Source organism: Haemorhous mexicanus, chromosome 6 (genome assembly GCF_027477595.1).
Source record: "Haemorhous mexicanus isolate bHaeMex1 chromosome 6, bHaeMex1.pri, whole genome shotgun sequence".
Lineage (NCBI taxonomy): Eukaryota > Metazoa > Chordata > Aves > Passeriformes > Fringillidae > Haemorhous > Haemorhous mexicanus.
In genome coordinates, this window is record NC_082346.1 from 58,836,772 (window position 1) to 58,849,270 (window position 12,499).

A 12,499-nucleotide genomic window follows, 5' to 3' on the forward strand; every position below is an offset into this window, starting at 1 on the left:
CAATGAACTAAAGGACTGGATCAAAGCCTGGTTATCCACAGAGATATGCAGTCAGATTCAGCTTACTAAATATTTAAAATACATAAAGATAAATATGCAGGCCTGTAAATCACCACAAACCAAAACAATAGATGATCTTTAAGGTCCCTTCCAATCCAAACCATATGATCCTATTTCTGCAAGTGCCTCCTGGAAAAAGACAGATTATCTGCTTCATTCATTTTCTAATGAGCAACGTTCAGGAGTTTTATTATTATTAATTGCATATAAATTATCATGATTTTTGTATCCCTGGGAAAGTATTTAGCCATTCACCTCTCAAAGGAACAGTGCTGAACAAAGGCAATGAATGCAAGGCATATAAGAACAATGCAGAACACAGAAATTTATGCATGCCATGTAAAAGGCATGGCATTTTAAAAAATCAAAAATATATCATAGATCTTTAATTATAAGGAAAAAAAAAAGCCCAACTAATGTTTGTCAAGTCCTTGATAATATTTAAGCAAGAGCATTGCCTACTTCAGGAGTGCAAAATCTTCTTAGCTCACTTATCTGCATGTATCCTCAACCTCCTCTGAAGTGTTCTGCTGCAAAATTCATTGTATCTGAGATCTGCTAATCATCATCAGGAAACTCTGTTATGCATCTTAAGGATGTACTTTAGGCTCTCAAGAGGAAAAATAAATACGTTTTATTAGCTGCTTTTGGAAAATACTGATTTGTATTTATTTAGAAACCTTTTCAAGTTGCACCACTGTTAAATTAAATATTTATGGCATGATTTTCCAAAGGGTTTAACACCTGTTAAGAGTTTAACATGCTGAATTCAACAGGAATTCCAAGGGCTCAACATTTCCGCAAATCTCAGCAGCAACAAGGTTGGGATGCGGCGAAGGAGCTTCAGCTTGGATGTCACTGCTGAGCTCTAACATGCAACCAGGATCCTGCCCAGCCCCTACTTCCCACCCAGCAATGCATTTCAGGCAACTGAATTGGTCCTACTTTACTTGAAATACCAGAAATATGACTCATTAATACCTGTTAACTGCAAATAAAGCACAAGCTAAATGCTGTTAAGTTAATCCTCAATGCATCTTCCCCTCCTTTACCAGTGTAAAATTTACCTGCAACTTACAGGGGAGCCTAAAATCCCCAGTGAGTCAACAGCTGGAAAGCAAAGCTTTTCATACTGAGAATGAGAAGCTGAATGAGGATGAAACCAAAAATACTGTAAAAATCTGTATCTGGTTAGTGGGGCCAGTGACTTTGGCATTTGGCTTCTCAGCCCAAACTGAAGCCCACGACTCTGGCCTCACTGTCAAATGAAGTTGAATGAGGAGTTAGGTTTTGCCATCCTTATTTTCCTCAGCTTCTGAGAGATTTGCACTTAGTAATCTTCCCAGCATCATGTTTTCAGGTACCCCATGTATCCTGTTCTTTCACAAACAGGTGTTTTCTCACACCTTGTAGGTGGCTGCCCTCCTGCCCTCCCAGGTCCCTTACCTGGTTTCAACACATGCCTAAACCTGAACAACACTGCAAAGACAACATTTTATATTTCAAAATTAAATACTGAGATTTCCTTGTGGCATTTGGGCCATAATTCTGGCAGTAAATAAATAGACAATAAATAAATAACATCTACGTAAGAAATTACTATACGTCAAAATTATTCAAAAGATGATCCAACGTGACTTCATAAACCCCAGAGAGATAAAATAGCTGAATATTGCAGATTGGACACATCAATCTCCTTATACATTTTATTGCACACTACAAATCTGCCCAGCAAGTTGAGCATTTCTCTCATTAAAACAGGAGCTTTCATCACACTATAAAACATTTTCAAATGCAGACCAGAAAACTGACAAGCATATTTACTGTAAAGCTTTGTATTTGTGTCATCAATTAACAACAAAAGTTTGGAATGAAACTAAAATAAAAGCTAATCAAAGCAGATAGCTGTCAAAACAGATGGGAACTATAGTTTTCAAATCAAGCAAAAAGGAAAAGCTTTCTAACATTTAGTGTCACAGCAGCTCACACAGACAACTTAAAGGAAGGACAGCAAATGTCAGGTTTTTATGGAAAAAAGGTGTCCCTGACTGATATATTCACATTTGTGAATTTCCATTGATTTTGTGGGTTTTTTGGCTTTGGGATGATTAACCCACACCAAAGCAGACCTCTGAAATGTGAACTATAAATAAGGTGTCGCCATGACAGTGCAGGCAAAATAAATAAAAACAGAGCCTCGACATTATTTTAGCCTCAAACAAATGTTTCAGTCCCTACATTGTCTGGCTCAGAAAGATACATAGACAGTCTCACAGACAGAGATATAAATGAACAATTGCAGTACCTTTTTCCCACACTGTTTACAGGGTTGGCTATATTCCTACTGGCAATAGATTTTCTTCTTGACAGCTTCTTGGTGTTGGTGCTGTCATCAGTGCTGTCATCCTCTTTCTTTGGTGTGTTACTTCCTTTGCTGTTCAGGTCCCTTAGCACATTATAATTAATTTTACTCGAGATTTTCTTCTGTTCTAACATCTTTTCAATTGCCTCTCCTGCTGTGCTGGCTTGAATTGGCTCCCGCTTCTTTGCAGACTTCTTTGGCTTAATTAAAATATAAAATTAGTGATGTTGGTACAAACAAAGTTTCCATGAAGCAGAGGGGCAAGCTGGAGTGCAGCAGTCCTGGCTCAGGTGCTGCTGATGTGGGGGATGCAGGTGATGTGCCCAGGCTAAGCCAGTGCTCCATCTCCTGCCACTCAATGGGATCAAAGGGTCTCTTTTCTCCAAGAGATGAATGTTTGCTTTTTTGCCAAATGCCCAGAGAGTTTATTAGAAATTCTTTACTTAATAGAGAGAGAGAAGAAGGATGGGCCATGTTTCACATATGAAAAAAAAAAAAGGGGGGAGCGAAGTCCTTTTACAGGAACAGGGACCTCACAGCATCACCCAGCATGAAAATATAAAGAACCTCCCCTGCTAAAACTGCCTTTAAAGTGAGAGTGAAGCTGGGTCACGACTCCCCTGAGCACTGACAACACCACGGAACTGCGGCCGGATCAAATCTGAAGGCAGCGTGGGAAAGGCTCTGCCCAACTCCTCCTCCTCACTGCCAAGGGCCCAGAGCAGGAGCAGCAGCAGCTTCCCAAGCATGGGATGCCATGGGACAGGCAGCAGGAGGCTGCAAGCACAGGAGCTCTGGCACCTGCAGCTGCCTTTCCCAGGCACAGGCTGCGAGCCCGGCTGATGCTGTGCAGAGCCAGGCAAGCAGGAATGACACCAGAGAACATTTCCAGTCGTGTCCCATGCCTGGGTAGGCAGGAAAAAGAAAACAACCCAGAACCTCTGTTTCTCATTTGGCATTTTCCTATTCAAAGGGAGGTTTTAACACCAAGCTCTGCAGGAGATTTATTTTTTAATGGATAATAGCCCCTCTGTTTACCTACATGGGTCAAGTGCTACCTTGAAATTGGAAAGCACCATATTAATCAAGTCCTCCTCGAGCTGTCAGAAACAATAAAAGGTTAGAGAAAAACTCCTGTGTTGTCCGAACAAAAAAGTGGGTGTTTGGGCTACTTGGCAGTGCCAAGGAGTTATACAATTTTGAAAATTGCTGGTAGACTGCCACGTCTGCATAAATGCAGGATGAATGAGAAACTCTGAAGTCTAAAACAGTGTTTCATTGTCTGCTTTTGTTTTTATTGTTGAAATACCTAGGGGAAGCAGGAAACTCTGCCTTTCACATTAGTCAGAAAAAAAGATAGAGGATATACACGCTAAAAACTAACATGGGTTTAGCTGCATGTGGAAGATTTGAGTCGTCACTTGCTCAATTACACAAAATACTAATGCTGTAAATCGTGAATATACGGCCAATTAGGCTGCTTTAAACTGCTAAACATGGAGACAGGACATGCCATTTGTTAACATAACTGCTGCATTCTTTATGAAAGGTAGAACAAAATACCCCTTCAAGTGACTGTAACAAGGATCTGTTCAGTTCTTCATAAAGAAATCATTATAGTAAGAGCAAAGAAAGCCACTGAAGTTATGGCAAGTACAAACAAATTCCCCGTGCACACGTTAAAAAAAAAAAAAATGAGACGTCTTAAAACCTGTATTTTAATAAGCAAGCAATTAGAACAGCAATCATAAATGCAAAGAGCTTGCTCTGACTTTGACATGCAGAGAATTTTCTCATGATAGCAATTTAAAATAAAAGTTTGGGCAAGAAAGTGTTTTACTCACCACCTAAAAAAATACAGCCTTGCAATTCAGTAACAGCTAGATATACTATAGCTTTTGCTCCTTTAGTGGTGACCTGTACCATTATGCCCATACATCTACATGGAGCTGATCAGCAGATAAAATGAATTTGCAGGACATTTTCAAACAGACACAATTAACACATAATTTAATACCTTGTGTTCCTTATAAATCCCAAGTTCTTTCTCTTTTGCTATTCTTGCTTCCTTTTCTGAAAGATGACAAAAGGGTAACCAGCATGAAAATTACACAAGACGAATATTTCAGCAACACCAGCCAAAAGGCAAATTTCAGTCCTACATATTTACCTTTTTGTTCCTTCAAATAATCTGCATTTTCTTTCATCCATAGCTCTGCTTTTATCTGAGCTTCAGCTTCATTAAGTATATACTAAAAGAGAAAAGAAATTTATCTACATTCAGAAATCAAACTGAAAATCACAGAACAAGACTGAACTGAAAAAAACACTGGCAAAGTCACTCCATATCCCATTTTTAAAAATACATTAAAAGAAAACATGAGTGATATAAGACAATCAGAGAGTATTTCTAGTAACATCTGAAGCTGGCACAAGCAACAACCTGTTTTCAAAAAACAGTGCTTGGTTTCCAAACTATGATGAAGTGACCAAAAACCACCCAGGACTCATTATACATGGTCTGTTAATTAAACAAAAATGATCCTGGGTTTATGATCTTTTTCAGATTATACAAAAGGTTATCATGACAACGTGGTTGTCTGCAAGTAATTCTGTGTGTTGATGGTGGTCTGTAATTCAAAACAGGATGGGAACCATTGCCCTGTGCGACCAAAACAAAAACATGTGTCTTCTGGGTAGGTTCTGTGAAGCTTTACACTGAGATTATTAGTTCAATGGCCACATCTGTGTGAAGGAAACCAGCTCAGATTGCTGGAGCTTTAGCCCTGTAGATTTCAGCTGGGTTCAGTAACCACAAGTAGATGTTTTGCAGTTAACTCCACCTAGTCTCGGTGACATCTTTAGTGGGAATGGAGCTGTAAAATACATCTAGGACTATTCAGATGAATCACAGAAATAAATAGACAGATAGGTAGCAATTACTTAATTGTAGATGACCTAACTGTAAAATTTAACCCAGTATTTAGCACAATTAGCAATGAAACAGAAGTTCTCTACAGATGATGGTGTTTGGGAGTGAAGAACAGCAGAATGGAGAAGACAAATGAGGTCATCCATCATGAACAAGACACTTTGGTTTTAAGCAGTGCACCTGAGACTTGTAAAATTATGTTTAAGTGCAAGAAAAGCAGTCTGAGGTTTCTCTATCTTTTGGGTCTGAGCATTCAAGATTTTCTCCAAAGTAAGATGTACATCTAGGATTTCATAAGAAAAATAATTCCAGTCAAACGAAACTAATGCAGGGAGGGGTCCTTCCTCCAAGGGCTAAACAGCAGAGCAAATGGCTGTGCAAGTCCTGGTTTATCAGACCAATATTTTCACTCTTTCATCTGCTTCTATTAAAAGTGGGCCATAACAGTAAAATCCACTTTTCCCTAGCTGAGTTATTCATCCCTCTTAGGCTTTCACAGATTTCATAATCTTGGACTTACAATATTACAGTCTATTGCCACAGAAATGAACATGAAGTCATAAAAGCAGAGTTATGACCTCATCACAGAGCCTAGGAAGAGCAGAAAATGTGTTCTTCCCCTGTGATTGTTTTAATTATGGACTGGCTATGGTGAAAAACCTCAGCCTTCCTGCTCCCTCCATTCAATGTCTGCTCAGACTGTGAGACCCTAATGCCCAGCCTAGCAAACCCCACCTCACAGCCACGTTTTGGAGATCAGCAATTCCTCTGCAACCTCATCAGTCTCAGTGATTTTGTACCCCAAAATGAGTTTTTTGCACTGGCATTATCTGTTCAAATGACACTGTAAACCAGTGTGGCAGCTGGAGAGGGCATCAGGCTCACAGAGCTGCACTGTGGTGTGTCCAGGTGCTGACCAGCTGGGTGGCCTCCAACAAGACCTTTTCCACAGCCACGTGTCTGTCCCACTCAGTCTGTATGTTAAATGGCATTTTTTGCTGCCACACAAATAAAAATAAATCCAGAAAACATCACAGAAATCTTTGGAAGTACATAAGAGCCACACATACTGCTTTTACAGTTTGGTTTCCATGGCAGCCTCCTATGTTGAATCTATCTTAATTAAATAATCAATGTAGAGCTCCACCAAACTTTTTAAAGTTCTCTTTTGGAATAAAAGACATTCTAAAACATAATTATTCCAGCATGCTAAAAGCAAGCAGCAGCAGCCTCATAAATATATATGTAACTTGGGCAAGGAACACCAAATTCACAGGTTTGCATAAACATTAGATTTCAGATCACTGAAATTGCTCAAACCTCCCTATAGATCAGAGAGAAGAGGCAGTTGCAGAGAGGATAAACCAGGTTAAGGACCATTTTGTCTTTCCCAGTTTTCCAGACAACCAGGAAAATAGACACCAGGGACAGCAGGGCACCTTACCCGATCTATTTCATTGTCATCGATTCCACTCAGATCTAATTCTCCATCCCCTGTATTCTCACCTGGAGAAAAGAAACACATTTTAATCAGCTCATATGTTTGTCCAATACCTATTGCAATTTAAGTTCTGCAGTAATGCAACACTTCAGGACTGTCCTTCAGAGATGTGAATCCTTTGCCTTCATCTGGGAGGTTTAATGTGTTGCTGAGTATTTTCACTACAGAACTTCACACACACAAATTCACCACGTTGGATTAATTTAAAATTCAGGAACCAGCACAGTCTTCATCAACACTAAAAATCTGCCAGAGACTTCCAGTCGCCTTTTTTCCACCCATTTTAATTTGCAGGCACAAATGTTCAGCAGGAAGCTGGAGAAACCATTTCAAAAAGATGACCACTTTTCTTTCATCATAACAAAAGTTTCTCTGTTAGAGCATATAGGTCAGTAATTTATCTGTAAATTATGACTTAAAAAATATTTTCTATTTTCAGGGAAGCAGCACAGACCACTGCTGACAGTTACACCACAGCTTTCTTCTTGACTTTCTATAATTACGATTTCACTGCAATTTTGCTAGTTTGGTAGTTATTAAGACTTCTGAAAACAAATTTTCAAACATTCCATCCATTAAAAAGCATAACAGCACAGAACTGAGGCTTAATTTGGGACTGGAACAGCATACAGCTGCAAAACCTGATTTTCCACATCACATTAAAGAACTATAGTAATACACTATTAATGTAGTCCAGGTAGAGAAGAAAACAAATTATTTAACAAAGACTTATGCTGGGGAATGAAGCAATCTTCTTGGTCATCTCCATTACATCTAATAAAGATCAAACAAGACATGACCTCACCAGTTCACTTGCAGAAAAATATAAACAAATTAAGTTCCAACAATCAACAATAACAAATTAAAACCAAAGTGGTGCAGAACAGCATGGCATGTTCACAGCTCCCACTCCCCAGTACTGGGGATGTGCCTCCCCACAAACCAAGATCTTTGCTGGATTGGTTCCCCAGCCTGGTGCTCCTGAACAGTGCTGGACCAGCAGAGGGTGATGCCAGGATCCAATGGCAGGTCACGGCAACCAAATGGTAAAGTCAAGCGAAGCTTGGAATTAAAAGCATTCCCAGAAGATAAAACAATGACCTGCCTAGCAAAAGTCAGGGGTTTAAACCAGTTGCCTGTAGCATGTGCAATCACAGGGCTGGGAATCCAACCAAAACACCTGGTTAGGGATACAGTCTGAGCTTCCTGAGGTGGTGCAAAGGGTATGGCTGCTGAACTCAACAGACATTCTCTGGCATCAGCCACTGAGCACTCAGAAACGTCTTTTCAGAACCCACCTTAAACAACCAAGAGAAAGTTTTATACTTTCTACCCCAAGCCACAAGCAAAAGGGGTTTTAACCCCCCAAAAATGTCCCATCACAAGGAACAGCATAGAACCACAGAATGGTTTGAGTTGGAAGGGACCTTAAAGATCCTCCCCTTCCAATTCCCAGCCATGGGCAGGGACACCTTCCACCAGACCAGGCTGCTCAAAGCACCATCCAACCTGGCTTTGAACACTTCCAGGAATGGGGCATCCTCAGTTTCTCCAGGCAACATATTCCAGTGTGTCACCATCCTCACAGTAAACAATTTCTTTTTAATATTCAGTCTAAACCTTCTATCAGTTTAAAGCCATTTCCCAGTCACTCCATGCCCTTGTAAAAGGTCCCTCTCCAGCTCTTTTGTAGCTCTTTAAGGCACTGAAAGGCTGCAGATGGCCCTGAAGCCTTCTCTTCTCCAGGCTCAACAATTTCAGTTTTCTCAGCCCTTCCTCACAGGAGAGGTGCTCCAGCCCTCCCTAACACTATAGTTTGATTTTTTTCCTGAGATTGCCTCATAAAAGTAATATCAAGTTTACCAGCTCAGATAATGTGGTGCTAATTTGACCAAAAAAGCTTTAAAGAACATTTCTCACTGTCGTTACATTTATAAATCAATTGCATTAGTCCCAGGCACCAGATTTACTTTACAACCTTTTCCCCAAAATACTTTAGAAGTGCAGAAGATTTTATAATAAGTACATAACTGATCAGTACATATGCTTTTCTTCTGCTCTGATCTCTGCACAGTGCAGTAAGAGCAGAACTTTCTGCACCAGTGCCAGCAGCTCCTCATGCAGGCACCCTGCTACCAGCCGGGCAGGGATGCACCCCCAGGACACGGCCAAGCACTCCCTGGCTTGAGGATGGGGAGGAAAAACAAGGTGACAAAATACATAATGCAACTGACTGACTTTTTTTTAGCAAAGAATAATTGTTCAAAGCGTGAAGAAGAGTCAGCCAAGGGAGGGCAGGGTATTCTTCAAGACAGTACTGTCCCTCTCTCCTGCTGGAACCAAGACAGAAACTTCCAGTGAGCAAAATGGCTGAATTTTCACCAAGGAAAGGAGCAAATACTGTAGTCCACTGTCTAAGAAACCTTCCCAGGAGCTGGTCTAGCTGGGTCCAAGAAATGTTCCATCACATAAAATAAAACAGGTCAACAACAGAGTGCAGGGGGAGTCCAGACCAAGATAATCTGGCTCCTAGGCTGGAAGGAGTTCATACAAAAATGGGACTTCAACTGGGTCTCCCATATTCTGGGTAGCCCTTTAACCACCAAGTTGTAGGACAGAAGGGGGGATGGCCTCCAACTTCATTGCATTATCCACCCCTTGATTCCTCAAGGGTTTTTTTGGGAGAAAACCCCCAAAATTTTAATTTGGTTTACCTGCACAAATAAAGGATTTCTTTTTCTTCACTATTCATGGTAGCAGATAAACTAAATTGTCCACTGTCAACACAGGCTTGGAATTATCGACAGAGAAAAATGGAGCCAATCTTGAAAATCACTAGTGAGTTCTAAAAATCATAGGTTATAAAACCAAAACTTGGAAGTGGTGATGGACATATTCACTGTTCAACTTTACATAAATTGATCCCAGTATTTATTGTAGTAAAAACTGCCAAAGATCTTAAAAACAATAAAAGTATCCCACTGAAATCGAGCTGCCACTGCTTTTCATCATTATACACCTTGCTCCTCCTATACCCCTCTATATTTTTGGATCAGAGGTTTAAAATTTAATATGTCACAGTACAGTAAGTGCCTGTTTTCTTATACAACCCTAACATGCCAGACTGAAAACGATGCAATTTCAGGCACCATGAACAATTTCACTTGTCATTTTAAATATAACTTGTTACTGAATTAGGTGCCAGTTTTTCTCATTGGATCAATTAGCAACAGGGACAGAAAACTCATTCTCCAACTGTTAAATTGCAGAGAAGAATCCAGAAGCAAGTTACATGTAATAAGCATTTCTTAGACCCCCGTAACAGCAGCAGAGGGAGTAATTGCAGGATATCCCTCTGCCTGCAAATCTTCCTTTTTCCTGCCATGGTGATAGGCATTCATTAAATGACTTTTTCAGAAGTGAAGGTGCCTTCAAATCCCTATTTTAATGCTTTCACTGAGGGAAAAAAAAACACGTTTCATTACAGAATACCAATTCAAAATAAAACACATCCATTTTGGCATGAAAATTTCCATGGCAATCGTTTCCAACAGGAGTAGACCCTACCAACTACAAATATTTGTCTGCTTGATGCTACATGGCTCACTGCAGGGCATGGAAAGCTAACCCACTGCTTTTTTATATACCAGAAAGATCTTCCTAGCTGCTCAGCTTTAAAGTGATTTCTAAATTATCATTTTCTCTTTTAATAAAAGGGTCAAAATGAAAAGTTTGACAAAATAAAAACAGAGATGTGGCCAACATCTGGTCCAGCCTCTTAAGAGCTTATTTAAAAGCAGAAGCATCACGTGGCACAGCTCTGAGACATCATAGATTTCTTCTGTTAAGAAAAACAACCACTTTACTGCAGGGCACAGGCAAGAAAATAAGTTGGGCATTAAGAACAACAACACTCCTCCCCTTCCCTCCAAATCCAGTTGTTAAATGAAAAGATCACCAGGAAGAGCTTAGAGCAAGGAGCAGCCTATTCCATCCTCACCCAACAGCTCTGTAGCAAGTGGAGGAGGACAGGCACTTGAAGAGCTTTCCATCAAGGTACTCAATCAGCAACATTCATACTACCTAGAACCATCAGTCATCCAGCCAGCTCCCCAAAAATTTAAAAATAAACTCCCCCAAAGCCCTCCCTTTACAGCTTTCTAACATCTTCCAACCAATTCCAGTAGACACGAGGGCTACAATCAGACACTGGGGATTAGGTTTGTAAACCTGTAGGATTATTTACTGTTCTTGTCATTACTAAATACCCACTAAATCATCTTTTAACACACCCTCTGCCCCTCTCCCTACCTCTGTGCAGCCAGTTAAATGTATATATAGTGCACTATTATGGGGATTTATTACAGAAGAATCATTCCACCCAATATATTTTAAACCCCACATTTTTAAAAAACAACTATGTGAAGAATATGTTTTTCTGTTTCTATTACAGGAGGCAGCACTATTTATTGCTCTGCCCAGATAAGAGGATTTCCTTACAGACAGAAATGGAGGCTGAACACTTCCCAGGAAATCCTCTAGAGCAGATATAATAGAAAGGCACTTGGTCCTCTCGTCCTATGGAGCAAATACATCCTTCACCACAACATTTCACAGCAAGGAGTTTAAACAAAGAACCTTTCCACCTATTTTGCACAAAATCAGACACTAAGCACCTCCAGTATTCAAGAAATACTGGGGGGCTAGAGCACAACAAAATCTAAAAGTAATTGGGAGATGCATTTTCAGAGACAAAAATCCTTATGCAACAAACCAAACAACCTGAGCCTGGGGCAGCAGAAACACTGGGATTGATTGCTGCTCTCCAGGGAGGGATTAAATCCAATGGGAGCCACAGAGAGCTCCCACAGACCATCAGAGAGACCCCATGGGCAGAAATGCTTTAACATCTCAAACTGATGAGCGATGCATGCCGGTGCCACTTTGGGGAGCTGCAACGAGTGCGCAGGGAAGGCGGTGGCTTAGAGTCAAAAAGGGCACTGCACAACCACGCCAGGATATAATTGATTGGCTGATCAGAGGGGACACAAACCCTTCTGGAGGGGGAGATAACTGATTTACAGGGGGAGTGAAGGGAGCAGTCATTAAGGGTGGGTACCCGGGAGGGGAGCGGCGCCGGGCAGACAAAGTGCCGTGGTGATCGCGCTGCAGGGACCAGGCAGGGAAGAGAAATGGATGTGAAAATGCAGCAGCAGCAGCACAGGATGAAGTACAAGGATCGATGGGTGTGCAAACGAACACACCACACATCAAGCCGTGAGCAGAGTCTGCAGGGCCATAAGAGCAGAGAATACTGTGAGTTTCACTAAGACATGGCAGGAGCCTCCCTCCAGAGCAGGCTGGGAGGTAATCCCGGCTGTTTTAAGCTGTTGCCAACCCATTGCTCCAGGTGAGGCGCCTCTTTGTGCAATCCCAGCCTGCCCTGCCATGCTCCCATCCCACAGCAGGTACCCTGCAGCTGCCAAGGGCTCCAGTGCCCCCAGCTCACCACCTTCAGCAGCACAATCATGTGCTGTCACAGAAAAAGTATTCCACAAAAACAAAACGTAAGGGCAGAGCAAAATTAATTGCACTTGCTGACGAAATAAGGTCACAAAACACGACGTGTACGCTCGTATTTAGG

The 12,499-nt window shown here is 41.1% G+C and overlaps 1 protein-coding gene across 1 annotated transcript in view; it reads right to left on the reverse strand.

Moving 5' to 3' along the window:
- The window catches only part of BRF1 (BRF1 RNA polymerase III transcription initiation factor subunit), a 173,102-nt gene that overhangs the window by 41,320 nt on the left and 119,283 nt on the right, over window positions 1-12,499 (reverse strand). Inside the window, exons 12-15 of the mRNA XM_059850485.1 lie at window positions 6,799-6,860; window positions 4,593-4,674; window positions 4,440-4,495; window positions 2,366-2,622 (exon numbers count right to left, since the gene is read on the reverse strand). Of these exons, the coding sequence (XP_059706468.1) occupies window positions 2,366-2,622; window positions 4,440-4,495; window positions 4,593-4,674; window positions 6,799-6,860 (457 nt within the window). The remainder of the gene's footprint in view (window positions 1-2,365; window positions 2,623-4,439; window positions 4,496-4,592; window positions 4,675-6,798; window positions 6,861-12,499) is intronic.